The sequence below is a fragment of the Martes martes genome (assembly GCF_963455335.1).
Source record: "Martes martes genome assembly, chromosome: 4".
NCBI lineage: Eukaryota > Metazoa > Chordata > Mammalia > Carnivora > Mustelidae > Martes > Martes martes.
In genome coordinates, this window is record NC_137891.1 from 148186267 (window position 1) to 148207733 (window position 21467).

A 21467-nucleotide genomic window follows, 5' to 3' on the forward strand; every position below is an offset into this window, starting at 1 on the left:
TGTTTATTTTGCCCTCAGTCCTAATAGGCATGGAAGGACTGTCAGTTCTAGGAGATGTGTGCTGACACATGGAGGGATGAGGTGTCATAATGTCTGTAACTTACTTTCAAATACTTGAGAAAAGAGAGAGAGAAGTATGTTTATCTATTTATCCATATATAGATAAAGCATATTGAACAACAACAACAAAAAAAGTTAATTCTTGAATCTCACTGGTGGTGATCATTGCAGTATTCAAGTTTTTTAGAGTCTTGGAAATTTTCATGATAAGAAATTAAGAAAAAATTTCCGTGACCCCTAAAATAAAAACACTCTACTTTCTGTGGTGCTAAAGAGATATTTGTGTCTCTTCTCTTCCTCTCCCTCCTCCTCCTTCTCCTCTTCCCCCCACCCCACTCCTCCCGCTACCCTCCTCCTCACTAGTTTTTCTCAAAGCCAGGCAGACACCCCTTTGAACTCCCGAGCTCCTCTTCCCTCCTGATACTCTTCCATCCCACAGCTCAGGCCAAACCGGATCCTTCCCCGGGGTCACTGCCCAGCCTCCTGAGGGGGCCCCTCCAGCCTCTAGCTCCCCAACGTTGCCTCTGGGTGTACTTCACATCCCACAGAGGCAGCTCCCACAGTCTGAGCCCTGTGCAAGCCCTTCCCCAGGACCATTTTACTGTCAGGGGACAGAAGAACATATTAAATGACACCGCAGTGATGCTAACGGCAGAATCCAAATGGTGGAGAACTTGAGAGGGCAAAGAACTAGGTGTCCTCCACAAATAAATTCTGAGAGAAAAAGGAGAGAGATGGTGAGGGGACAGGATTCTAGGGGAGGGGAAGCCCCTGTAGATAAAAAAGACTTAAGAGACCCAGCAACCAACTGCAACCTTATCTGAATCTTGACTTGAACAACAAAAATCACTATAAAGCAAAATAAAAACAAAACCAGGAGACAGTGTGGGCCCCTGCATGCTGACCGGATATTTGATGTTCATGAGACATTACTGTTAATTCTGTTTAGGTGTAGCAATGATGTTGAGGTTATGTTTAAAAGGAGTTCTTACCACTAAGAGATACATTTTGAAATATCTTTAAATGGCAAAAACAAAAACAAACAAAAAAACCTTCTGCAGGTTTCCTCAGGGGCAGCTAGGCCTTTCCTGGTCCCCAACCTTGCTCCAGACCCATCCCCAGCTGGCCCTCCCTCCCAGGATCTTTTCTGGCTTCCCCTTCCACCCACACCCTCCTTGGCCCAGACTCACCTTCAGTCTCTGAATCCTGCAGCAGGTCCATCCATCACACATGCCCACTCCCTACCCCCAGTCCTCTCCTCCCTAGCTCTTCAGAGTGCCAAAAACTGTGTTGACAGCAGAGACTTAGAACTGGCCCACACACCGCTCCCCTGGCTTTTAGAGGGGCACACATATGGTGCTGATGGTATTGAAGCCAGCTCAAACACCTCTTCCAGGAAGCCCCCTGTGACTACCCTCTATGCCATCACACTCACCCCCAGACATATAGGAAATGTGGCCTGTTCATTAAGGACAAGAGCTCTGGGGCTCCTGGGTCCTCTGCTATCTGTATGACCTTCAGCAAGTTATTTCACCTCTCTGTACCTCAGTTTCTTCATCTGTAAAATGAGGATACTAATAGCCAGAACCTTGTAGCATTGTTCCGTGGATTAAATGAATAATATATTGAAAAGGTATTACAGGGGCGCCTGGGTGGCTCAGTGGGTTAAAGCCTCTGCCTTCGACTCAGGTCATGATCCCAAGATCATGCTCTCTGCTCTCTGCTCATCGGGCTCTCTGCTCATCAGGGAGCCTGCTTCTCCCTCTCTCTCTGCCTGCCTCTCTGCCTACTTGTGATCTCTGTCTGCCAAATAAATAAATAAAATCTTAAAAAAAAAAAAAAGGTGGGGGGGGGGCACCTGGGTGGCTCAATGGGTTAAAGCCTCTGCCTTCGGCTCGGGTCATCATCCCAGGGTCCTAGGATCGAGCCCCACATCAGCTTTCTTCCTCCTGCTTTCTCCTCTCTCTGCCTCTATGCCTACTTGTATCAAATAAATAAATAAAATATTTTTTAAAAAAAGGTATTTCAAATAATGCCTCAATATTAGTTCGTTCATAGTGACAAAGGTGCTGTACTAATTAAAATGCTATAACAGCAGAACTGGGAGTGAGATATGTAGGAACTCTCCATATGATCTTCTGAGATACAACTTCTTCGCAAATCAAAAATCAAAATAAAAGTGTTACAAAGCTCCCATATGTGAGAGATCATTATTAGCAAGGCACGTACCCCTTTGAATTGAAATTATGTTTCTACATCTGCCTCCCGACAAACAGGACATCCTGGGGCACAGTGCCCATGCTCTAGTTGACTTTGCATACCCCAAACCCAGCATGGGCCTTGGTCCAGAACAGGTGCAAGTGGTAACAAAGGACTGAATAAATGAAGACAGGGACTGACCAAATTTCCTCCTTAACCACAACATGCTGGGTACCCAGAAAGCCCTGAATCAGCCCTTGGCATCTGCTGTGCTAGGCTCTGACGGTGATTTTAGGAGCAGGCCTGAAGACCAGAACACTGTGTGCAGCCCCCTGCAGCCTGTCCGGGGCCAAGGGCTTGGAATGCTCCTTGAGTCCCAGCAAAGCTAAATGGAGGCAAAGCTCAGCACAGGGTGATGGAGAGTTTTGAAACTAGTACAGACATTTTAGAAAGCAACCACAAAACAAAAAACTGTGAGGTAATGAACTCCTCGTTCCTGGGGGTATGTGAGCAGAGGCTGAATGGCCCAAGCTTCTGACTCAGGCTTTGCCGAGGGACCTTGCCTAGAAACCTTTCTACAGTCCAGTGACCAATGGCCCACAGACAATGTCCAAGTTCCAAAGGACATGCACCGATTAAGTCTAATCCCTTCCATCTGGCAGATAAGAAAACTGAGGCCCAGAGAAAGAGACTGACTTTCCCAGAGTCACACAGCACCCCACAATGCTTCCTCAGCAACGTCCAACTGCAAACCTGGCTGTGGGGATCCACCCCACGGCACCCAGCAGCAGGCCAGCTCCAGTCCATGGGTCTCCCAGAGCCCCCGCAGACAGGTTTGTACCTGCTCCGCAGAGGCCCTCGGTCAGTTGAGTTGGGTTCCAGGGTTCCAGGCAGCTCACAGGCCCACCAGGTGGGGAGATGGGGGAGGGGCCCTAGCTTCGTTGTGGGCAGACCAAGGGGACCAAGAAGCAGGTGGGGCCACTTACCTAATAGTGTGCTCAAAATAGATATCGTCCATGGAAGCGGTGACGCACGGGCAGCCAGCGTGCCTCTCGGCTGGCATCGGAAGAAAGCCATGCATTAGCAGCGTCCCCAAGTCACCAGGCCTCTGAGCAAATGTCAGGTGGCCCGAGCTGAGGCTGGGCCTCCTGGTCCACACCCCCACCCTCTTCTACTTTCTCCACCTCGCTCACTACCCCCAACCCTGTTTGTTGATCGTCTGTCTGGCATCTCTCTCTGCTGTGAGACTGAAACTTGAGGGCCAGGAGTTCTGCCCCTCTCATTCACTGTTGGGCCCCGGTCCGGGAACGGTGCCTGGCCCACAGGTGGCCCACAGGAGACCCCCAGTGAGCAGCTGTTGAATGACTGAGTCATTAGCCTGGGCTATTCTACTTCCCAGCTCTCCCAGGAGCCACGCCTCTGCCGTGGGCATCACCCGCATTTCCTTGCCTGAGTCACTCTCACCCTCGGGACTATGCTTGTGGCCATGTTATTCCCCCCAGAATCCCTCCCCTGCCCCCAGGGCAGGGTCAGGGCCCAACTCTGCCTTGCCCAGCCCCCATCAAGCCGTGCTACGGTGCAGGGAGCTCCTGGCACCCTCAGGCCAGTCTGGAGCAGCCCCACTGGAGGTGGCCCTCTGTTGGAGCAGGGACCCAAGGGTACAGGCCAGCCCTCAGAGCTGCACACACGTTGGGGGGAGAGGGTGGGCCCGGGTTGAGCATCGAGAACTGGGAAGGGGCATTGCAGGCAGGTGGAACAGCACGAGCAAAGAGCAGGATGAGGAACAAGGGCGGTGCCCGGAGGGGACGGTGACCATCACTGAGCATGGGGGCCTCTTGTCCAGGTAGCGGGGCTGCCCGCGGGAGGACACCTGTGCCCGGCAGAGCCTCACCGGACAGGCAGGCGGTGGTGTCGATCCATTTGAGCAGCTGCCCGACACTCAGCTCGCCACGCTGGTTGGTGTGGCAAGGCAGTACCAGCTGGCTCATCTGCACCTCCGTGGGGTTCCGGTACCCCCCGCCGTCCCCCATGGCCCCAGCAGTGGTCTCCGCGCGAGAGGAGGACTTCCGGGATGTGCGGTTCGAGAACACAGAGGCGATGCCCTGGGAAACAGTGGGGACAGAAAGGTCAGCTTGCTGCAGGCTCTCCCAGGCCCACCGTCCCGAGACCTGAGTGCCACAGGGGGAGCAGAGACACCCCAGGGGCCACCTCGCACCAGCCCCCAACTCCAGCAGTGGCCACCCCCCTCCAGCCTAGGCTCTCGGAGCCCAGGGTGCTCACTGGATGCCATTTCTGCCCAGTTTCCCTCTGGCCACCAACTCCGTGTTAGCAGGACCCTGGTTGAACCTGAGGGAGGAGGAGGGAAGTTCAGTCCTCTCTTCTGCTGGAGGGCCAGTTGGCTACAGTTCTGCCTCAGATGGATCTTCATTCTTTTTTTTTTTTTTTTAAGATTTTATTTATTTATTTGACAGAGAGAGAGATCACAAGTAGGCAGAGAGGCAGGCAGAGAGAAAGGGGGAAGCGGGCTCCCTGCTGAGCAGAGAGCCCGATGTGGGGCTCGATCTCAGGACCCTGAGATCATGACCTGAGCCAAAGGCAGAGGCTTTAACCCACTGAGCCACCCAGGCGCCCCCTGATCTTCATTCTTGAAAGGTCCCTCCTCTCCACGCAGGGAGGCCTTTGTTCCCAATAAAGTGTTCCCAGAAGCAGCTCCTACGTCCCCCCCAGCACGCCCTTCTTCGGGCTCCCTCGTTCTCTGGATGACCTCAGAGGCAGCCTTCGCTGGGTGTTCATCTGTCCTTAGCACTTGGCTTTCCTGACCGGGAGGGCTCCAGGCCACCACTGACCAGCTGTCCGATCCAGGCCAAGGCTGCCCCAGTGCCAGCTGGAGGAGCCGCAGAGGAAGGCCTCAGACACATGAATTGGAGGTGGAGTTTCTACCCAGGGCCTCACTTGCCTGTCCCCAGGCAGAAGGGAGGGGACGTACAGGGCAGTGCCTTGGATGGGCTGGGATGGGGAAGGGGGCCTCCTAGCTCTCTGGCCCGCTCTCCCTAACAGGCTGTAAGCGAGAGCTGAGCACCCCTGCCTGTGTGTGAGAAATGACACAAGTTCCAGCTCTCGTGGCCGGGGTAACAGTCGCAGCGAACATTTCTATCACACTTACTAGGCATCAAATACTCTGCTAAGCACTTGGCGTGTACAAATTCCATTGGAGCCACACGACAAACCCCTGAGGTGGGTTCACTGCTACCCTCAGTCTGCAGGTAGGGCTCCAGGAAGTGGGGAGCACAGCTGTGACCCAAGGTCTGGCAACAGGGACTAAGGTCCTACCACCACACTGCACTGGCTGCTCCTGGGGCTGAGATGGCCCAGTGCCACGCCCCAACATTGACCCTGCCACAGCCCCAGACAGGGGCAAGGACAGCTCTCTGTGCTGGGGTCTGTCCTCCTTGGATAATTTCCCCCACAAGGCTCCCACAGCCAATTCAGTAAATTCAAAACACACCAAGGTGACTCATTCAAGGTCGTGGACCCCCCAAGCAGCAGAACTGGGATTTGAACCAGGCCTTTCTGACCTAGAACAGCTTCTGGGTCCCTGGAGAGGCAGCTCATTCCAGAGAGCCCCCAGGTTTGAGGTACCATGCTCCATGTCAAGGAAAGAATGAGGGCAGCCCCAGGATCGCTCAGCCTGGGAAGAGGCCTGCAGGGTGCCAGGCTGCCAGGATTGCGGGCTCCTGCCGGCATCTGGCAGGCCACTATGGTGGCCAAGCAGCAGGACCCATCACCATGGTAACCACTGCCAAGGCACTTCCGGCCTGTTGTGCACTGGAGGCCTGCATAGATGCGGCTGCGCGGTTGCCTTTCTGGGTGTGGGAGATGGCAGAGGGAGGAGGCAGGCAGACTCCAGTCTCCTGTACTCTTCCCAAACCCGTCCCATGGCCAGGGGTTCTGGGCAGAACTTTCCAGAAAGAAGCCACAGAGCATGCTAGGGAAATGGGGGAGGCAAGATGTAAAGGGTAGGTGGTCAGAAGAAAGGGAGCAGACCAGGTGGGATTTCTGGGCAGGTCCAGGCATGCACACAGGAAGCCTGACACACAATGTCCCTGCTTCACAAATCGATTTTCGCATTACCACCCGATCAGGTCCTCACAAGGAAGGCAGAGCGTGAGAACTATTGACCCCATTTTACAGATGTGGAAAGTGAGGATGTAAACAGCAGTAGACCAGCAAGTGGAACACCTGAGTTCCAGTCCTCCCTCTGCTTCTCACCTGGTCAGTCTCCATTCCCACCAGCCTCCTAGTTCCTGTTCCATGAAAAGGAGTCACTACCTTCCCATTGGATTCTACAGGCCCGGAGGAGGCAGAATCTTTGCCTCATTTGTTCATTCATTCATTTACCAAGCACTTCCCCTGTGCCCTGGACCAAACATTGAGAGAACAAAGATAAACTGGTCTGTTCCCTCTGAAAAGCCCCTACTCTACTGCTCATGCTTAGAAAGGCCTGGCCCACGGTAGGACCTCATCAAAGGTTTGTAGAAGGATGAGCAGAGACAGACTTGAGTTCAAATCCTAGCCCTGGCCCTCCGGTGCTTGGTGATTCTGAGCACGTCCCCGCCCCTCCTGAGCTTCATCGGTCACTCACTGGGCAGGCAGGGGAAGATTGTCAATTCCTAAGGCAGCCCCAGTCCTGCTTCCAGGACTGGACTCCACCCCTGCAGGTTTCTCGCAGGCCCAGCTGACGTTTCTGTTGAGAAAGCTGGGAGGTCCCGTCACTCTGTCAGACAGGCAACCTCGTGCTCCTCGGAGCAGGGATGAGCTCTCAGGCAAACTGAGGGACAAGACCCATGGTGGCCATCCCCTGCTCTTGTCCAGGAGAAGGGCACAGAGCCCCGGGGCTGGAGCATGAGTGGAAGGAACAGAGCAGCGCCACTGCCCCCAGGCATGGCCTCTCAGACTCTAACTCCTTCCTTGGCTCAAGGCAGTCTTGCTCACGTCATGGCAGGCCAGGCTGGCCCGCCTCCTACCCCAAGGTGGGCAGGCAGCCAGCCTGGGACGCAGGGGCGTGTGCAGCCCAGACAAGGTTCGGCCAATGGGGCCCCAGAGCCAGGCCACCCCTCCCAGGGCCAGTCACGGGGAGAGCAGAGGCCCCAGATGGAGTCAGGGCCTGGAGGAGCCAGGCCAGGCTGAGCCAAGACAGCTGACAGGGAGGGCAAAGCCCGCTGTGAAGGTGGGAAGGGCATCTGGGGGTCAGAGACGTGCCCTCTCGGATGGCAGATGTGCCTACACTGGCCCCAGACAACAGCAGACCTGGCCAGATTTGGTCATCCCAGACTGGCTACACCATGGGCTCTGTGTCCTTCTTCCTGGGCCACAGCCATGTCACAGACCTGCTGGGCCAGGTCAGGAGCGGCCGTTTCACCCAGTCCCCTCAGAGCTAAGGAGACTGACGCACACAGAGAGAAAGGCTGGCCCTGGGTCACACCAGGGAGCCAGGATGAGCCCTCCTGTTATAGCAACCCCACACCAACAGACTTAACCTTGACTTCCTCTCTCTTCCAAGTCCCAGGGACCCACCCCCCTAAACTCTCAGGCCCCCCCTTTACCGTGACAACTCGGGCCCCCACTAGGCACTGCTAGCTCACTAGACTGTTCCTGTCCACAGGCCTCCGTTCTCTCCACCTTCTTCTAGCTTCCAGCACCAGGCACACCTTTCCCAACAGCAAATCCACCCAAACAATAACCGTAACTTTCCATACCCTTCCTTGCAGGGACACTAGGCCCAGTCTTTGTAACTCCCTCCACTGTGGGACTTCATTCTGTCCCTTAGGACCATACAGACCTTTCTGAAGAGCAAGCCTGATGAGATACCTCCCCTGCTCAAGACTCCTCAATGGCTCCCTACTACTCAGATTCGAGGCCCCACTCTGTGGCTCCTGCAGCTGCTCTCACAAGCTCTAGGCCACATGCCGTTCCTCAGAGCACCACTCTCACCCAGCTCCATCCCAGACCATGTGGGTGCTGCTTCTGCCTAGGATTCCTTTATCTGCCCTATGTGCTAGGTGAGCCCTTCCTCTACCCCCTTTAAGCTCCCACCACCGCTTCCCTGGTGAGTCAGGGCCTCCCTGGCCCCACACCTTTAGCTGCCTCTATCACAGCCCTAACCAAGCCGTGTGGTCACTGTTTTGTGAGCCACCTCCCCCATCAGACAGGCATTCACACAGGACCGGGACAGACTCAGGCCTGCCATGGAGCAGGTGCCGAATAAACACGTATGGAAAAGGAAAAGGAAGGAAAATGTGAGAGATGGCGTGGCCCTAGAGCTGAAGCTTGAAGATGAGGCAAAAAGGACATAAGAACAGCGGAAAGGGGGAGCGAAATGACAGCGGCTTGGGTGATGTGACCCACGGGACCAAAGGAAGCAGGTGGGAGAGCACTAGATGGAGTCAGATGGAGAGGGGCCAAGGAGTCTCCAGGAACCACAGAAGACTCCTGGAGAAGGGTGTGGCCCACAGTGATGAGCCAGGAAAGGAGACCAGCCAGCGGAGAGATCTCAGTGCCTTCAAGAACCATCTGGAACAACAGGCCTATAGCAGAGGAGACCCACCTGTCCTGGCAGGAAGGAGCAGCCTTGTGTGACCTCTCAGCCGACCCATCATGACATGAGGCTGTCTGTACACAGGCCTTAGGGGTCAGCCTGCCCTGGGTTCGAGTCCAGTTCCACAACTAACTCGTGTGACCTTGGGCAAGCTGCTCAACCTCTGTGGGCCTCAGTTTTCCCATCTGTAAGAATGGGATTATAAGACCTACCTCTAAGTATCATTGTAGAGATGAAATTAAACGAGAGTGAGTGTTTGAGGCTCTTAGAACACACCCACCCTAGGGTGATCATTGATCGAGCACTTAATGTTAGCAATTTAAAAGCTGAGTTTCGGGGCACCTGGGTGACTCAGTGGGTTAAGCCTCTGCCTTCGGCTCAGGTCATGATCTCAGGGTCCTGGGATCGAGTCCCGCGTCGGGCTCTCTGCTCTGCGGGGAGCCTGCTTCCTCCTCCTCTCTCTCTCTCTGCCTGCCGCTCTGCCTACTTGTGATCTCTCTGTCAAATAAATAAATAAAAATGTTTAATTTAAAAAAAAAAATTAAGCTGAGTTTGGGCTTTCTACAGACATAGAGCCAGGAGAGACCCAAACATAGTTCACACTGAGTGTTTATATGATACTTTCTGACCTGGGTTCACCAGAACTTCAGGGCAACCCAGTGAGGGGACAAGGTTGTGAGCCCCTTTGAGAGGTTCTGTGAGAATTCAAGCTAGTGACAGTGGAACAGAAATTCCAGCCTGGATAGGAGACTGCAAAGCCCCTGTTCCTCCCTCCCCACTTCCTGAGGGGGTGGAGATAAGAAAGTGGGCCTGGGGGCGGTGGGCGGTCAGGCATGAAGAAGCACCTTTGGGCCACTCTAGGAGCCACTGGCTAGGCCCCATGAAAGACCTGATTGTCTGAGCCAGGCCACTCCGAGCAGTGAAAGGAAGCTGTCTAAACCAGATGGCCTGTCCCCAAAAAGGGGGAATCCAGCCTCTCAGAGAAACCAGGGTGTCCTCCTGGCAGTTTCCCCACCAGCAAAGCCGGAGCATGTGTCAACCTCCCAAATTTCTCTTCAAGCCTACTCCCTACCTCCCTCCCAAAAAAGGCTCTGAGGCAGCCTGCACCGCCACAGCACACAGACCCCACGGGCACCCAGAGCCAAAATGCAAACAAAGCCGAGGAACCAAATAAGGGAAGAGAGGATTATGTTAGGAACCCAGTTGCTCAAAAAGTCTGCCGTGGAGAACTGCAAATTTGTCTTGAGGTTCCCAGCAGATGAAACAAGGCGGGAAAGGGTAGCAGTGGGTACCAAACTCAGAGATAAAAAGAAAGAGTTCTCCTCCAGGAAGCCAGCCTAAGGGCTGGGAGAAGGACACCGGTGGGCTGTTCCGTAGGTTTCTGATCATCATGTAACATCAGATCACACCTGCATTCTATAGGATAAATAATGGTCCCTGGTGCCCTCTGCAAACATACTCGTTTTACTTCTGGCTACAGGCTGTGTTGGCACTTGACATTTGTCAAGATTCTGGGGTGGGAAAGGCAGAAAATTAAGCCAGTATTTTGTAGTAAGCACCTCCTATGTGCCATTCACTTGGTTCGACCTTTATGGAACACCTGCTATGTATGGAGTTCTATGCTAGGACATTTCCTACGGATTATCTCAGTAACTTTTACATCTGCCCTGTGAGGCATTGTTATTCTACCCATTTTACTGCTGAGCCCACTCAGATACCTTGCTTCTGAGCAGCCTCTGGGAAGTGGTAGAGTTTATGACAATCCCAGACCCATTTACATCTCTACGGAACATTCACCGGGCCTTGAGGCTGGGGAAGATGCAGGAAGCAAATGACTCTAAGTCACACGGCCAGTCAGTGACCAAGGAGAATAGGGCCACGGCCTTGAGTCTCTGTCCAGGGCTCACAGTCTGGCGTGGGCTGACCAGGCACTTCTGACAGCCAGCTCTTACGCTCTCCCAGCATGAAAGAGGAGGAAGGCAGGGCCTCCGGCCTTCTAGTCCTGCCCTATGAGGAAGGGAGAAGGGATACAGGGCATAATAGAAACTCTGAGGTACGGACAAGCTTTCCTCAGGGTAGCCCCATCCGTCCTTCAGAAGCAGAGCCTCACGGGACATTTTCAGTTTAGTTGTCTTATGTAAACATAAATGGAACTTTTACCAGCTTGTCCTTCCCAGAAGACCTTGGAAAAAGTTATTTTACCTCTCCATGACTCAGTTTCCTCGTCTGTCTAAAAGATACATAAAAGAACCCGAGCTCACAGTGAGGATTCTAAAAGACCGCGAACCCACGAGAATGCCTAAAGCAAAATCATGGACAATAACGAGTGTTGGCAAGGGTCTGGAGAACAGGGTATGCTGCTGGGGGCGGATAGAAGATGTTGGAGCCACTATGGAAAAACAGTTTGGCAGGTCCTCAGGAAGCTGAGCACGGAAATGCTGTATGACTTTGCGACTCCATTCCTAGGTAGAGACCGAAAGGAACGGAAAACAAGGACTCCAACAAATTAAGCCGCACCCATCTTCACGGCAGCACTACTCACCATAGCCAAAAGGTGGAAACGGTACAAACGTCCATTGGTGAATAAATGGATAAGCCCACTGTGGTCTTACATACAATGGAACGTTAGTCAGACATGAGAAGGAACGAAGCAGCCATACGTACAACATGGCTGAATTTCAGAAACATCATCCTGAGTGAAACAAGCCCGACACAAAAGGCCACCCATTGCATGGTTCCATTTATGTGAAGTCTCCAGTACAGACAAAGCAGACTGGTGCTTGCCAGGGGCTGGGGACGGGAGGACAGGGGAGAGACTTCTTAAAGGGTAGGGGGCTTTACTTCGTAGTGATGGAAATATTTTGGATCTTGACAGAGGCGGTGGTGGCCCAACATTGTGAATGTCCCAAGTTCCACTGCTCCATGTACTTGAAAATGGTGAATTATAATTATGTGTATTTCACCTTGATAAATTACTTTTTTTTTAATTCATAAGAGAAACCATTTTGGATGAATATCAGGTAGGTCTGCTAGTTTAACTTAAATTAAACGTAAAATGCCAAATAAGTTTTAAAAAAAAAAGATACTGGAAGCAGGCGTGTTTGGCATAGTAAAAATGATAGGTTTTGTTCTTAGATGTGTAGGCCTCAGTTTCTTCATCTGTCCAGTGAGATGTTAACTAGACAGTCTTCAAGACTCTTTCCAACCCTGAAGGGCGTGACTTCCAGGAAGAACTCCTTACCAAGGCCCAGGCAGCCCCACCGAGTGTGCTGCCCCACCTCCCACCACAGGCCCTTTGCCCATGCTGTTCCCTGTGCCTGGAGCACTCTTCATCTCTGCAAAGCCTACTCACCCCTCAAATCCATTACCTCTGCCCCACTCTCATGCTTCTGGCACCATGTACCTCCCCTCTCTAATGCTGTCCACCAACAATGTTCAACAAACTGTGTGAGTATTTGGGTGGCCTGGATCTGAAGACCCACCAGGAAGGAACCCTGTCTCTCCACTCCTGGTGTCCACAGGACCCAGCAAAGTGCCTGGCTTGCTGTGGACCAAATGAATGTTTGTTCAGTGGGGCCCCAATCTCCACTAGTGTCACCCCATGTAGACTGGGGAGAACGCCAGCCACGAGGTCAGGTGAGGTTCCCCATCAGAGGCCCAACTCCCACCCCTGCCCCCTCACCCCATTCTAGAAAAGAGCCTAAACATCACCTGCCTCCCTCCACCCCCAAGGGTAAAAATAACTTCGTCTGAAATCTGACACCTACCCACAGCCGGGTCATCTTGAAAACTCCCCCTATCCCACTGAGAAGGCTGCCAGGAGCCAACCAGGGTAAGGAGGGCATTTTCTGAATGCTTTCCCATTCGTACCTCATCTGTCCCATGGACAAATATTGGAGGCGTTGTCCCTGGCAAGGTACACAGATGACCCGAGGCCAGAGTAGTCCCAAGTCCTGTCCACGGCCCCCAGCTCTGAATCACAGAGCTCTCCCTCCATCTACACAACAGACCCTTCTTCCACCACAAGAGAGGGCAGGGCTTTGAGATTGATCACAGTTGCCTGCTCGTGTGGATGGGAAAACTGAGGCACAGGTAGATCTCTGTCCAAAGGTCTTTAGAGTCAGGCAGACCTTGGGTAAGTTACTGAGAAGTTGTTTCCTTCTTGGGAGGAGCCGGGGGGAAGACAAATACCTCGACCCCACCTCCATCCAAGAGTAGAGTGAGGATTAAGGGAGGTCCCCAAACCAAGGCACCCTGCTAACTGTGAAGTGCTGTGCCTTTGTGAGGGGGCAGTTGGCTGGACAGGGACTTGTCTTTCCTAAACCACCACCAATGCCAGCAGCCTTTCTTCCTCACTTTGGGGAAACAGAAACATTGGGCGTGGAGGCGGTGTGGGCCAGTGAGTTCCAGAGGCAGGCAGACGGCACGTGAGTCCGGGACCTACCCTCAGATACACAGGGGCCCCGGAACTCACTTCCTCCCCCTGCCCCCATTACTCAGGTGTTCAAAAGAGCACACCACCCCACCCCTCCGAACCTGCTCCCTCATCAGATGAGATTAATGAGATGAATGAGTGTCTGGGGAAGCTGAGGACCAAGGACTAGCTCTGTGCAGCCCCTCTGCCCGCACCCCCGTTCCCGCCCCTCCATACTGACTGGGCGCGGTCCATGCGGTGTGCCCCAGACCGAAGACCTATGGGAGGGGAGCACGTGTTTTCATCTCACTGGCCCCAGTTTCCTCGTTTTTAAAGCTACAGAGGTAGGCATGCAGGGGCAGGCATGCCAAGGAGATTGAGAACAATCGCCAACCCCCTTCTCTAAGTATTTACTATACGCCAGGTACCGCGCTGAGTACATCGTGGGCATTATTGTGTTATCCCTTTTCATCTTTACACAGCTCCAGTCATCAGCTCTGCTATTACCTGCAGCTTATAGACGGGACAATAGAGGCTCGCAAAGGGTCAGGAACTTGTACACACACACACACATTCAGGCACGTAGGCGCAACACTGCCCAGCCAGTAATGGCAAAGCTGGGACAGGAACTCAAGTCTGTTTCCCCCAAAGGCTGGGGCTGCTTGGCAGCTTGGCTGTAATGGCCTCTCTCGTCTGCCAGGCAGGGTAGTTCCTGCTGCATCCCCAGACATCATCAGCCACGGGCCCTTCCAGAATCCATATGCACAAGCTCCCCTCCCCTGACTCCCTCTGCAGGAAACAGCAAGGGTATCTGTGCCCCTTCCCCCGACGGCCCCTGGTCAGAGCACTGTTCCCACAGGACCAGCAGCCCGGGAGGGAGGGAGGCGGGTGGCAGCCCCTAGTGAGGGAACAGCAAGCTCTCTGAGCTGAACACTGTCCTTTGTAAATCCTCAGATCTCCGGAGTGCAAGAAAACCTCAGGTCAGCAAGATTTCCAGGTCCATGATCTCGGCTACCCTACCCTCTCAGTGGCCGTCCAGCAGGAGCTTGCTCAGTCCCAGAGACAGGCGCTCACTCCTTTCTGACAGGGACCCTTCCGGTGAGGAGATGCCTGTCAGAGTGCCCCCCCCCTCCCCGCCAAACACACTGGGAGCTGTCCCCTGTAGCTCCCTGCCTTGGGGCTGCTTGCCACCTCCCTTCCCCGCCTCCAGCAAACCCCAGGAAGAGGCAGGAGGGACCGAACACAGGCAATCCAACCCCCAGTGTGACTGGCCCGCACTAGGTAGCTCTTCAGGGGACCACTCAGACAGACCCAGCCAGAGACCCACATTCATGGGCCACAGCCCCATGCTGGAGCCCCTGGCAGTGAGGTGGGCCCTTCAGGGACTGGGGAGAACAAGCCCAGTCTCTCCCCTCAGCATGGCACCCCCCACCCTCCCTGCCAGACTTCCAAAAGTGCCTCCCACCTGCCTCTGGGTCACCATGGCAACAGGCATCCACCATCCTGCGAGCAAGCCTGCTCACCTTGGAGCTGGGCACAGTGGCTGCAAGTACCGCGATCCCCTCCAAGACAGCAAGGGGGAGAGGGAGAAAGAGCCAGAAGAGGGACGTGGTGAGAAGAAGAGAGAGGTTACGCAGAGGCTGGTAGGGAACAGAAGAAGAGAGGAAGAGGGAGAAGTAACAGGGCAGGAAGGGCCCCCCCACCTCCCCTGCTACACACATTCCTCAGGCTTGAGCTGCTCTCAGCCCCGCAGGAGGGATTCTGGCCACACAGCCGGGACTTCCTGCCCCAGGAAGCTGGCAGCCCACAGTCCCTCTGAGGCCCCAGCTGCTTCTCCAGCCCCTGCAGGCCCCTTGTGCTGAGGGATGGGGTCCTATCCTCCAGGGCAGGTGTGGCCCCTTCTCCCACACTTAGGCGGGAGGCCCCAGACACCCCCCATTCTCCTGCCCTCCCTGGGGTCTGCAGTCCTCTCGTCCCTTCTCTCCCACCTCTCCCAGCTGCCCCTCACAGAGCATACCAACTTTTCCTCCCCAAAAGTGTTCAAGAAACCATTCCAAAGCAAAGGAGTGCCCTTTGTATAGATAAAGCTGTGACCTTATCCACGGATGCATTCCTTACACTGGCAAGGAGTGACCCAGGCCCCAGAATGGGCCTCGCAAAGGACCGCCAACTTCAACAGGCTGCTTCTAAGGCCTGAGGGGCCAGGTGGGAAGGTCAGAGCCACGTTGCTGGGCCTGGGCTCTGGCAGAGGCTACTGCCCCGAGCAGGTGCACGGATGGCCAGGAGTGCACGGGGGCACCCCACACTCCACGGCCTTCCCTGAGCCCCGAGTTCTCCAGCTGCAAGGTGACCTTCTCAGAGGAATTCAAGAAAGGCGCGTTGAGGAGACGGTGAGCAGGGCAGAGAGAGAAGGAAGAAAACAGGAAAGCCAGGGAACTGACAGGAGGGCTGCCGAGGGGCCCAGCAGACAGAACCTGTGTTGGAATCCTGGCCCCTCCTGTCTCCCTGGATAACCCGAAGCCCTTTATTACTTCAGCCACCATAAATCTCACTTTCCACATCTATAAGATGCGCATGATGATACCACTGACAGGATTCAGTGAGATTTTACGTGCAAGATGCTTAGCACAGACTCCGACCCAGAGAAAGTAATTAAAAAGTGTCAGCCCTTCATGTTATTACAAATCCAGGCCCTGATAAGCGACCCAGGAAATCGTCCTGGCCAGGAGGAGACCGTGCAGTCCCTGGGAGTAAGAGATGCCTGCGTGACTGGCTAGGTGGCCTTCGCAGAGCGCACAAAGAGCTTGAGGACGAGGACCCAGGCTTTGGCAGGAGAGGAGAGGGGCAGGGAGCTGCATCAGCAGAGACATCAGACAGGCCTCTCGGCCCTGCTCTGTGACAATCCCTGCCAGTTGAAGCTGCCAACTGTCTACCAACTACCAGAGCTTCATTTCAGCCACGAGCCAAGATGTTGAACGGGCAAAGTCTGTGACCCTCCACAGAGGCCTCCCACGGATGTCCACACGCAGTCGAAGCAGATGCGACAGTTGCCAGGAGAAGTCCTTTCCCAAAGGACTCTGAAAGTCTCAAGACCCCTCCCAAAGGGAGAGAGGGCAGCGATCCCTGGAAACCAGCTTGGGTTCACTGGGAACACAGCATCCCAGGAGCGAGGGAAGAGATCATGAGGCAGGAATGGACATGTTCTGTGCAGTCTGCATTTGCACAGACCCAGAACATTGTAAACCCTCAGTAAAAACGTGAAAACGTGTTCGATTGAACCTGAAGGGGTCTCCACGGGGGTACCACATTTGTCTGTTCCGTTCAGCATGTGATCAAACGGCTGGGATGAAGACAAGCCTGGCTGCAGATGCCCACCTGAAAGGCGGTAACATACGAACACAAGACCAGGCAGGTGAAATGGACAAGATTCATGGTATCTGCCTGCGTTTTTGTCTTTCTGTCGCCCTCACTTTGAAGGGACAAGGCTGCTGGGGAGGCTCTGGCTTAATGGCTGGATCTGCAGAAGCGGCCTCACGATCTGCCGATGCCTGCTGAGTCGGCTGTGCTGCTGTGCTGCGGGGGGGGACATGTTTAGGGCAGGAACCACGCAGTGACAGGGAGGAGGCGGGCTGCCGCTGGGGTGTGGTGGGCAGCACAAGCCCCAGCCCTGTGAGGGGCAGCTGAGGGGAGGGGTAGCATGGGAAGACAAGCAGCAGGAGGGGGACAGTGAGGGAGTAGGGCTACGTGTGGCCTGGTGACAGGTCTCCGGGCTGGCTGGGTCAGAGGACAAGAGGGTTCAGTACGAGATAAAACCAAGACAACGGGCATTTCGCTGGCTCAGTCAGGAGTGCATGTGACCCTTGATCTCAGGGTTCTGAGTCTGAGGTACACGTTGGGGGTACAGATCACTTAAAAAATAAAATAAAATCTTACAAGAAATAAAATAAATAAAATAAAATAAATTTTAAAAAATAAAATCTTAAAAAAAAACAAAAAACAAGACCAAACAGGGGTGCCCGAGGCTAGAACAAAGCCTGTGATTCCTGGGGATCAACATCAATCTTTTTAAAACTCCCATTCACTCCTTCCAGACGCTGGGAATACAACATTAAATGTGTTCTCTGATGGGTAGACAATAAACAAGCAAAGGAACGTGATCATTTTAGAGACTAAAAAGTGCCAAAAGAAACAGCGGGTAGGATGAAGAGAGAAGGTGGTGGCGTGGGAGATACTAATTCAGCCCAGGTAATAAGAAACCTTCAAAGCCCGGACCCGCAGGAGCGGGTCACAAAAAGCTCTGGAGGTACAGGGTTCAGGCAGGGGAACAGAGGGTGCAAAGAGCCCAAGGAGGATGTGGGATAAGCTTGGCTGCCGGAGGAACAGCAGGACGGCCGGGCCCAGCTAGGCCCAGCCGCCCAGCCATTCCCGCCAGGGGGACCACCTTGGATTCCCTAGGCCAGCCCATCCACCAGCTGAATACCACCAAGTCAACTCCACACCACACCAGGGAGAGCAGACCAGTCGCCCCACCAAGCCCTGCCCAAATTCCCGACCCACAAAAATCTCAAGATACAGTAAAACGGTTTAGGTATGGGGGTAGTTTCTCCGCAGAGCCACAGTAGACAGATGAGACATCGTCCAAGGAGAGAGCAAGGACAGAGCTATTTTAGAGGGCGATGGGAGGGAGCAGCCTACAGAGGAAGAAGAGGGAGCCAGGTGAGGCGGAAGGACACTAAAGTGGGGCAGTTCTCCAGGAGGGCACCTGCTGGTCAGGGAGCTGAGCAGTCCCAGCAGATGGGCAGAGAAGCTCTAAGGGGGTGGAGGGAGGGCAGGGAGAAAAGTCACGGATTAGGGACAGGGTGAGAGGTAAAGACGTGGAAGCAGGGACCACAGAATACTCTTGCAGAGATTTTTCTGGGAAAGGAGAGTGAAGAAACCAGGAAGTAGTTGGGAGGGGACCTGAGCACAGGGAAGGGGTCTTGTCTGCCTTAGAGGCTGGGAGATAACAGAGGTCTCATCTGGCTGCTGATGGGACACATCCAGTAGGAGAGGGATCTCCCCAAGCCAGAGAGCTGCCTGCAGACAGGGGCTACCCAAGAACTGGCCCAGCAGAAGCTTGAAGATGCCGTTTTAGAAATCTACGGCTCCCGTCTATTGTGCATCTACTGTGTGCCAGGCCTAGTCCCTGGGGGTCCTTGAACTCTCTAGTCCACTCTGAAGCAGGAGTCCTCATGTATAGCTGAGGAAAAGGAAATTCAGACATGGAACATGGAAAGATCCACTGGACAACATGCAGGCAGTAAAAGGCAGAGGGGTGGGGCGCCTGGCTGGCTCTGTGGGAAGAACATGTGACTCACGATCTCAGAGTCAGGAGTTCGAGCCCCACGTTGGGCAGAGAGTTTATTTAAAAAAAAAAAAAAAAAAAAGAGGCAGAGGGGAGAGTGGACTTGGGTTTCTCTGACCCTGGCCACGGTGCTGCAGCGGGGGACACCAGCCCTGAGGCAGATTAAATCATATAGCCCATGGGACTTCTGAGGCCAAGCCTGACACTTTGGAGACCCTCCATGGATTGCCTTCCAGGTGATGTAGAGAAAGAGCTAGAAGTGCAGTGGTCTCTGACAGTCCAGCCCACCTGCACCGCAGGGATCTCAGCATCCCAACCAGCATCATCACCCCCACAATGGCCTATCCAGAGGGCCTAGTGGGCTCAAAAGTCCATCCCCGTCTCCTGCCTACCTTGCTGAGAACCAGTTTGCATGGTGAGACACACCTTCTCTCAGTCTTAAGCAAGGGGGTGGGATCGGGGAAACTCAGAGTCCGGGGAGGCCCTGGGCCAGGGGTGGGGGGGTGGAGGGGGGGTGGAGATTGGTGGGAGCAATGCCGGACTTGCCCCTTCCCTTGCTCCAAAGTCATTTAGTGCTTGGGTCCCTTCCTCTCTCCTGCCCCCTCCCCCATGTACCCCACCACCCTCAAAGCCTATAGGCACACCACTCAATCTGAAAACTCATCTTCTCTGTGGAAGGGCCAGCTGGGCACTAACCTGCTTGCCAAAAGCAGTCTCAAGTGACCAGGCCCATTACTACCCCCCGCCCCATGTTACAGACAAGGAAACTATGGCTGAGAAAAGAGTAGCCAGCCACTGACTAGCCAGGAGCCCAGAGCCAGCCAGACTCAGTTCTGACTCCAGACTGCACAACCCCCACCTCCTGCCCCTCTGTCCCTGCCACCACTCACATGGGGTAGTATCCCCAGAGAAGGACAGGAGCTGGGTCTCACCACAACCTCCCTAAGGAATCAAATGGAAATTGAGACCCACCTGGTTCAGCTCAGCCCTGGAGAATGCTGGAAACCTGAGGCTGCTTTAGGACGGGTTTAGAGCCACTCCCCTTCTCGACCTCTGACCGCTTTCCAGGTTAGGGAATGGGCCACACCTGGCAGGGCCGCACCCCCAGGGGCAGATCGCAGCATGTTCTGGAGGTCACAAATAGGACACGGGCAAGGAGTGGAGAGGCTGGGGCTTGGCTCCGTCATGGGGCAGTGAGCATCCTTCCCTGGGGACGGGCCTCTCAGGGCCACAGCACAGGTGGCACTGGTGGCAGCCTGCCGACTTTGTAGAGCACATCCCAGACTGTCAAGCGGGTGTAGACATGAGGAACTAGGAGACTCCTTGAGCGCGGGACCAGGTCCCGTGGCTCCCTAGAATCCCAGTGATTGACAAATAAAAGTTGCATATAGGGGTGCCTGGGTGGCTCAGCGGGTTAAGCCTCTGCCTTTGGCTCAGCTCATGATCCCAGGGTCCTGGGATTGAGCCCCGCATCGGGCTCTCTGCTCAGCAGGGAGCCTGCTTCCCCCTCCACCTCTGCCAGCCACTCTGCCTACTTGTGATCTCTCTCTCTTTGTCAAATAAATAGATAAAATCTTTAAAAAAAAAAAAAGTTAGATCACACTAGATGATGTTTTGATATACATATGCATTGTGGAATGATGACCACAATCAAGCTTATGAACACACCCATCACCTTGCAGTTACCCTGTTTTGGGCGGGGGTTGGGGGGGAATGAGAACACCTGAGATTTACTCTCTTAGCAAATTTCAAGTTGGTAATACATTGCTGTTAACAGTGCTCCCCACACTGTACACCAGGTCTCCAGAACTTACTCATCTTCTAACTGAAAGGTGGTACCCTTTGACCCACATCTCCACTTTCCTCCGACCTCCCCGACATAATTTTTTCTGGACCTACCATGTTCCAGGCCTTTACATACATTGTATAATGGCTTTGTATCCATAATATCATGTAATCCTCACCAAAACCATACGAGGGATAACGATCCCTCTTGCACAAGAAAGGAAACTGAGACCCGGCCTATCTGAAGGACTTGCCTAAGGGCGTTGGGCCCGAGGGGTGGCGCTGGAATTTTGCTTTCCTCACTACAAAAGCTGTATCTTCAAAACAGATGCTTAATGTCTGCTGACATTCATTAATTAAGGCCCGATTTGCTGAGGGCCAACTATTACCGTGGAAGAAGCCCCAGGCAGGACATACATATTACATGGACAAGAGGGCTGGAGAGGGCCTCCTCGAGGAGTCACTACCACACTCTCTCCCCACTGCTAGCACAACAAGCTCAGTCTCACATCTCATGCACGGAGGCCTCCGCCTGGACCAGGCTTCCCGATCCGAAAACACTTCCAAGGCCATGCTAACCCGTGACTTCCCCCAGGAAGCCTGCCCTGCCCCCTAGGCTGATGAAGGGCCACCTCTGGCTTCCCTCTGTCACATCCTGGCCGCACTCCACTGTCACCAGTGTTCTGTACCTCTCCCTGTCTCCACATCAGTCTGGGGGCACCTGAGGACACGTCCAGTCTGACTCATTCCGGTGTCCCCAAAGTGCCAGACTTTCCCTCACCACCCTGATGCCAGCTCCTCCACACAGGGAGGCTGCTCCTGGATAGTGGCCCACAGCCAGGGAGCTGGCAGAGCACCATCTGTCCCTGGAGGTGGAGAATAGGGCAGGCACAAGGCAGAGGGGTCACTCCGTCCACTTAGCCAGGTCAGCCCAGGACAAGAAGAAGAGCCATGGCACCAGGGCCCTGCCCCACTGTAGCTTGGGCCCAGATGAGACTAAATTCTCTAACCAGCACAAGACTTTGAATTCTCTAACCAGCTCAAAGTGGCTCGGGGCTAGAGCCTTGGTT

At 54.2% G+C, this 21467-nt stretch overlaps 1 protein-coding gene across 1 annotated transcript in view; it reads right to left on the reverse strand.

Moving 5' to 3' along the window:
* Positions 1-21467, reverse strand: part of ACOT11 (acyl-CoA thioesterase 11) — a gene marked incomplete at both ends in the record, with an annotated part of 43752 nt that overhangs the window by 16900 nt on the left and 5385 nt on the right. The window contains 2 exons of the mRNA XM_080801374.1: positions 3246-3315; positions 4151-4361. Of these exons, the coding sequence (XP_080657500.1) occupies positions 3246-3315; positions 4151-4361 (281 nt within the window). The remainder of the gene's footprint in view (positions 1-3245; positions 3316-4150; positions 4362-21467) is intronic.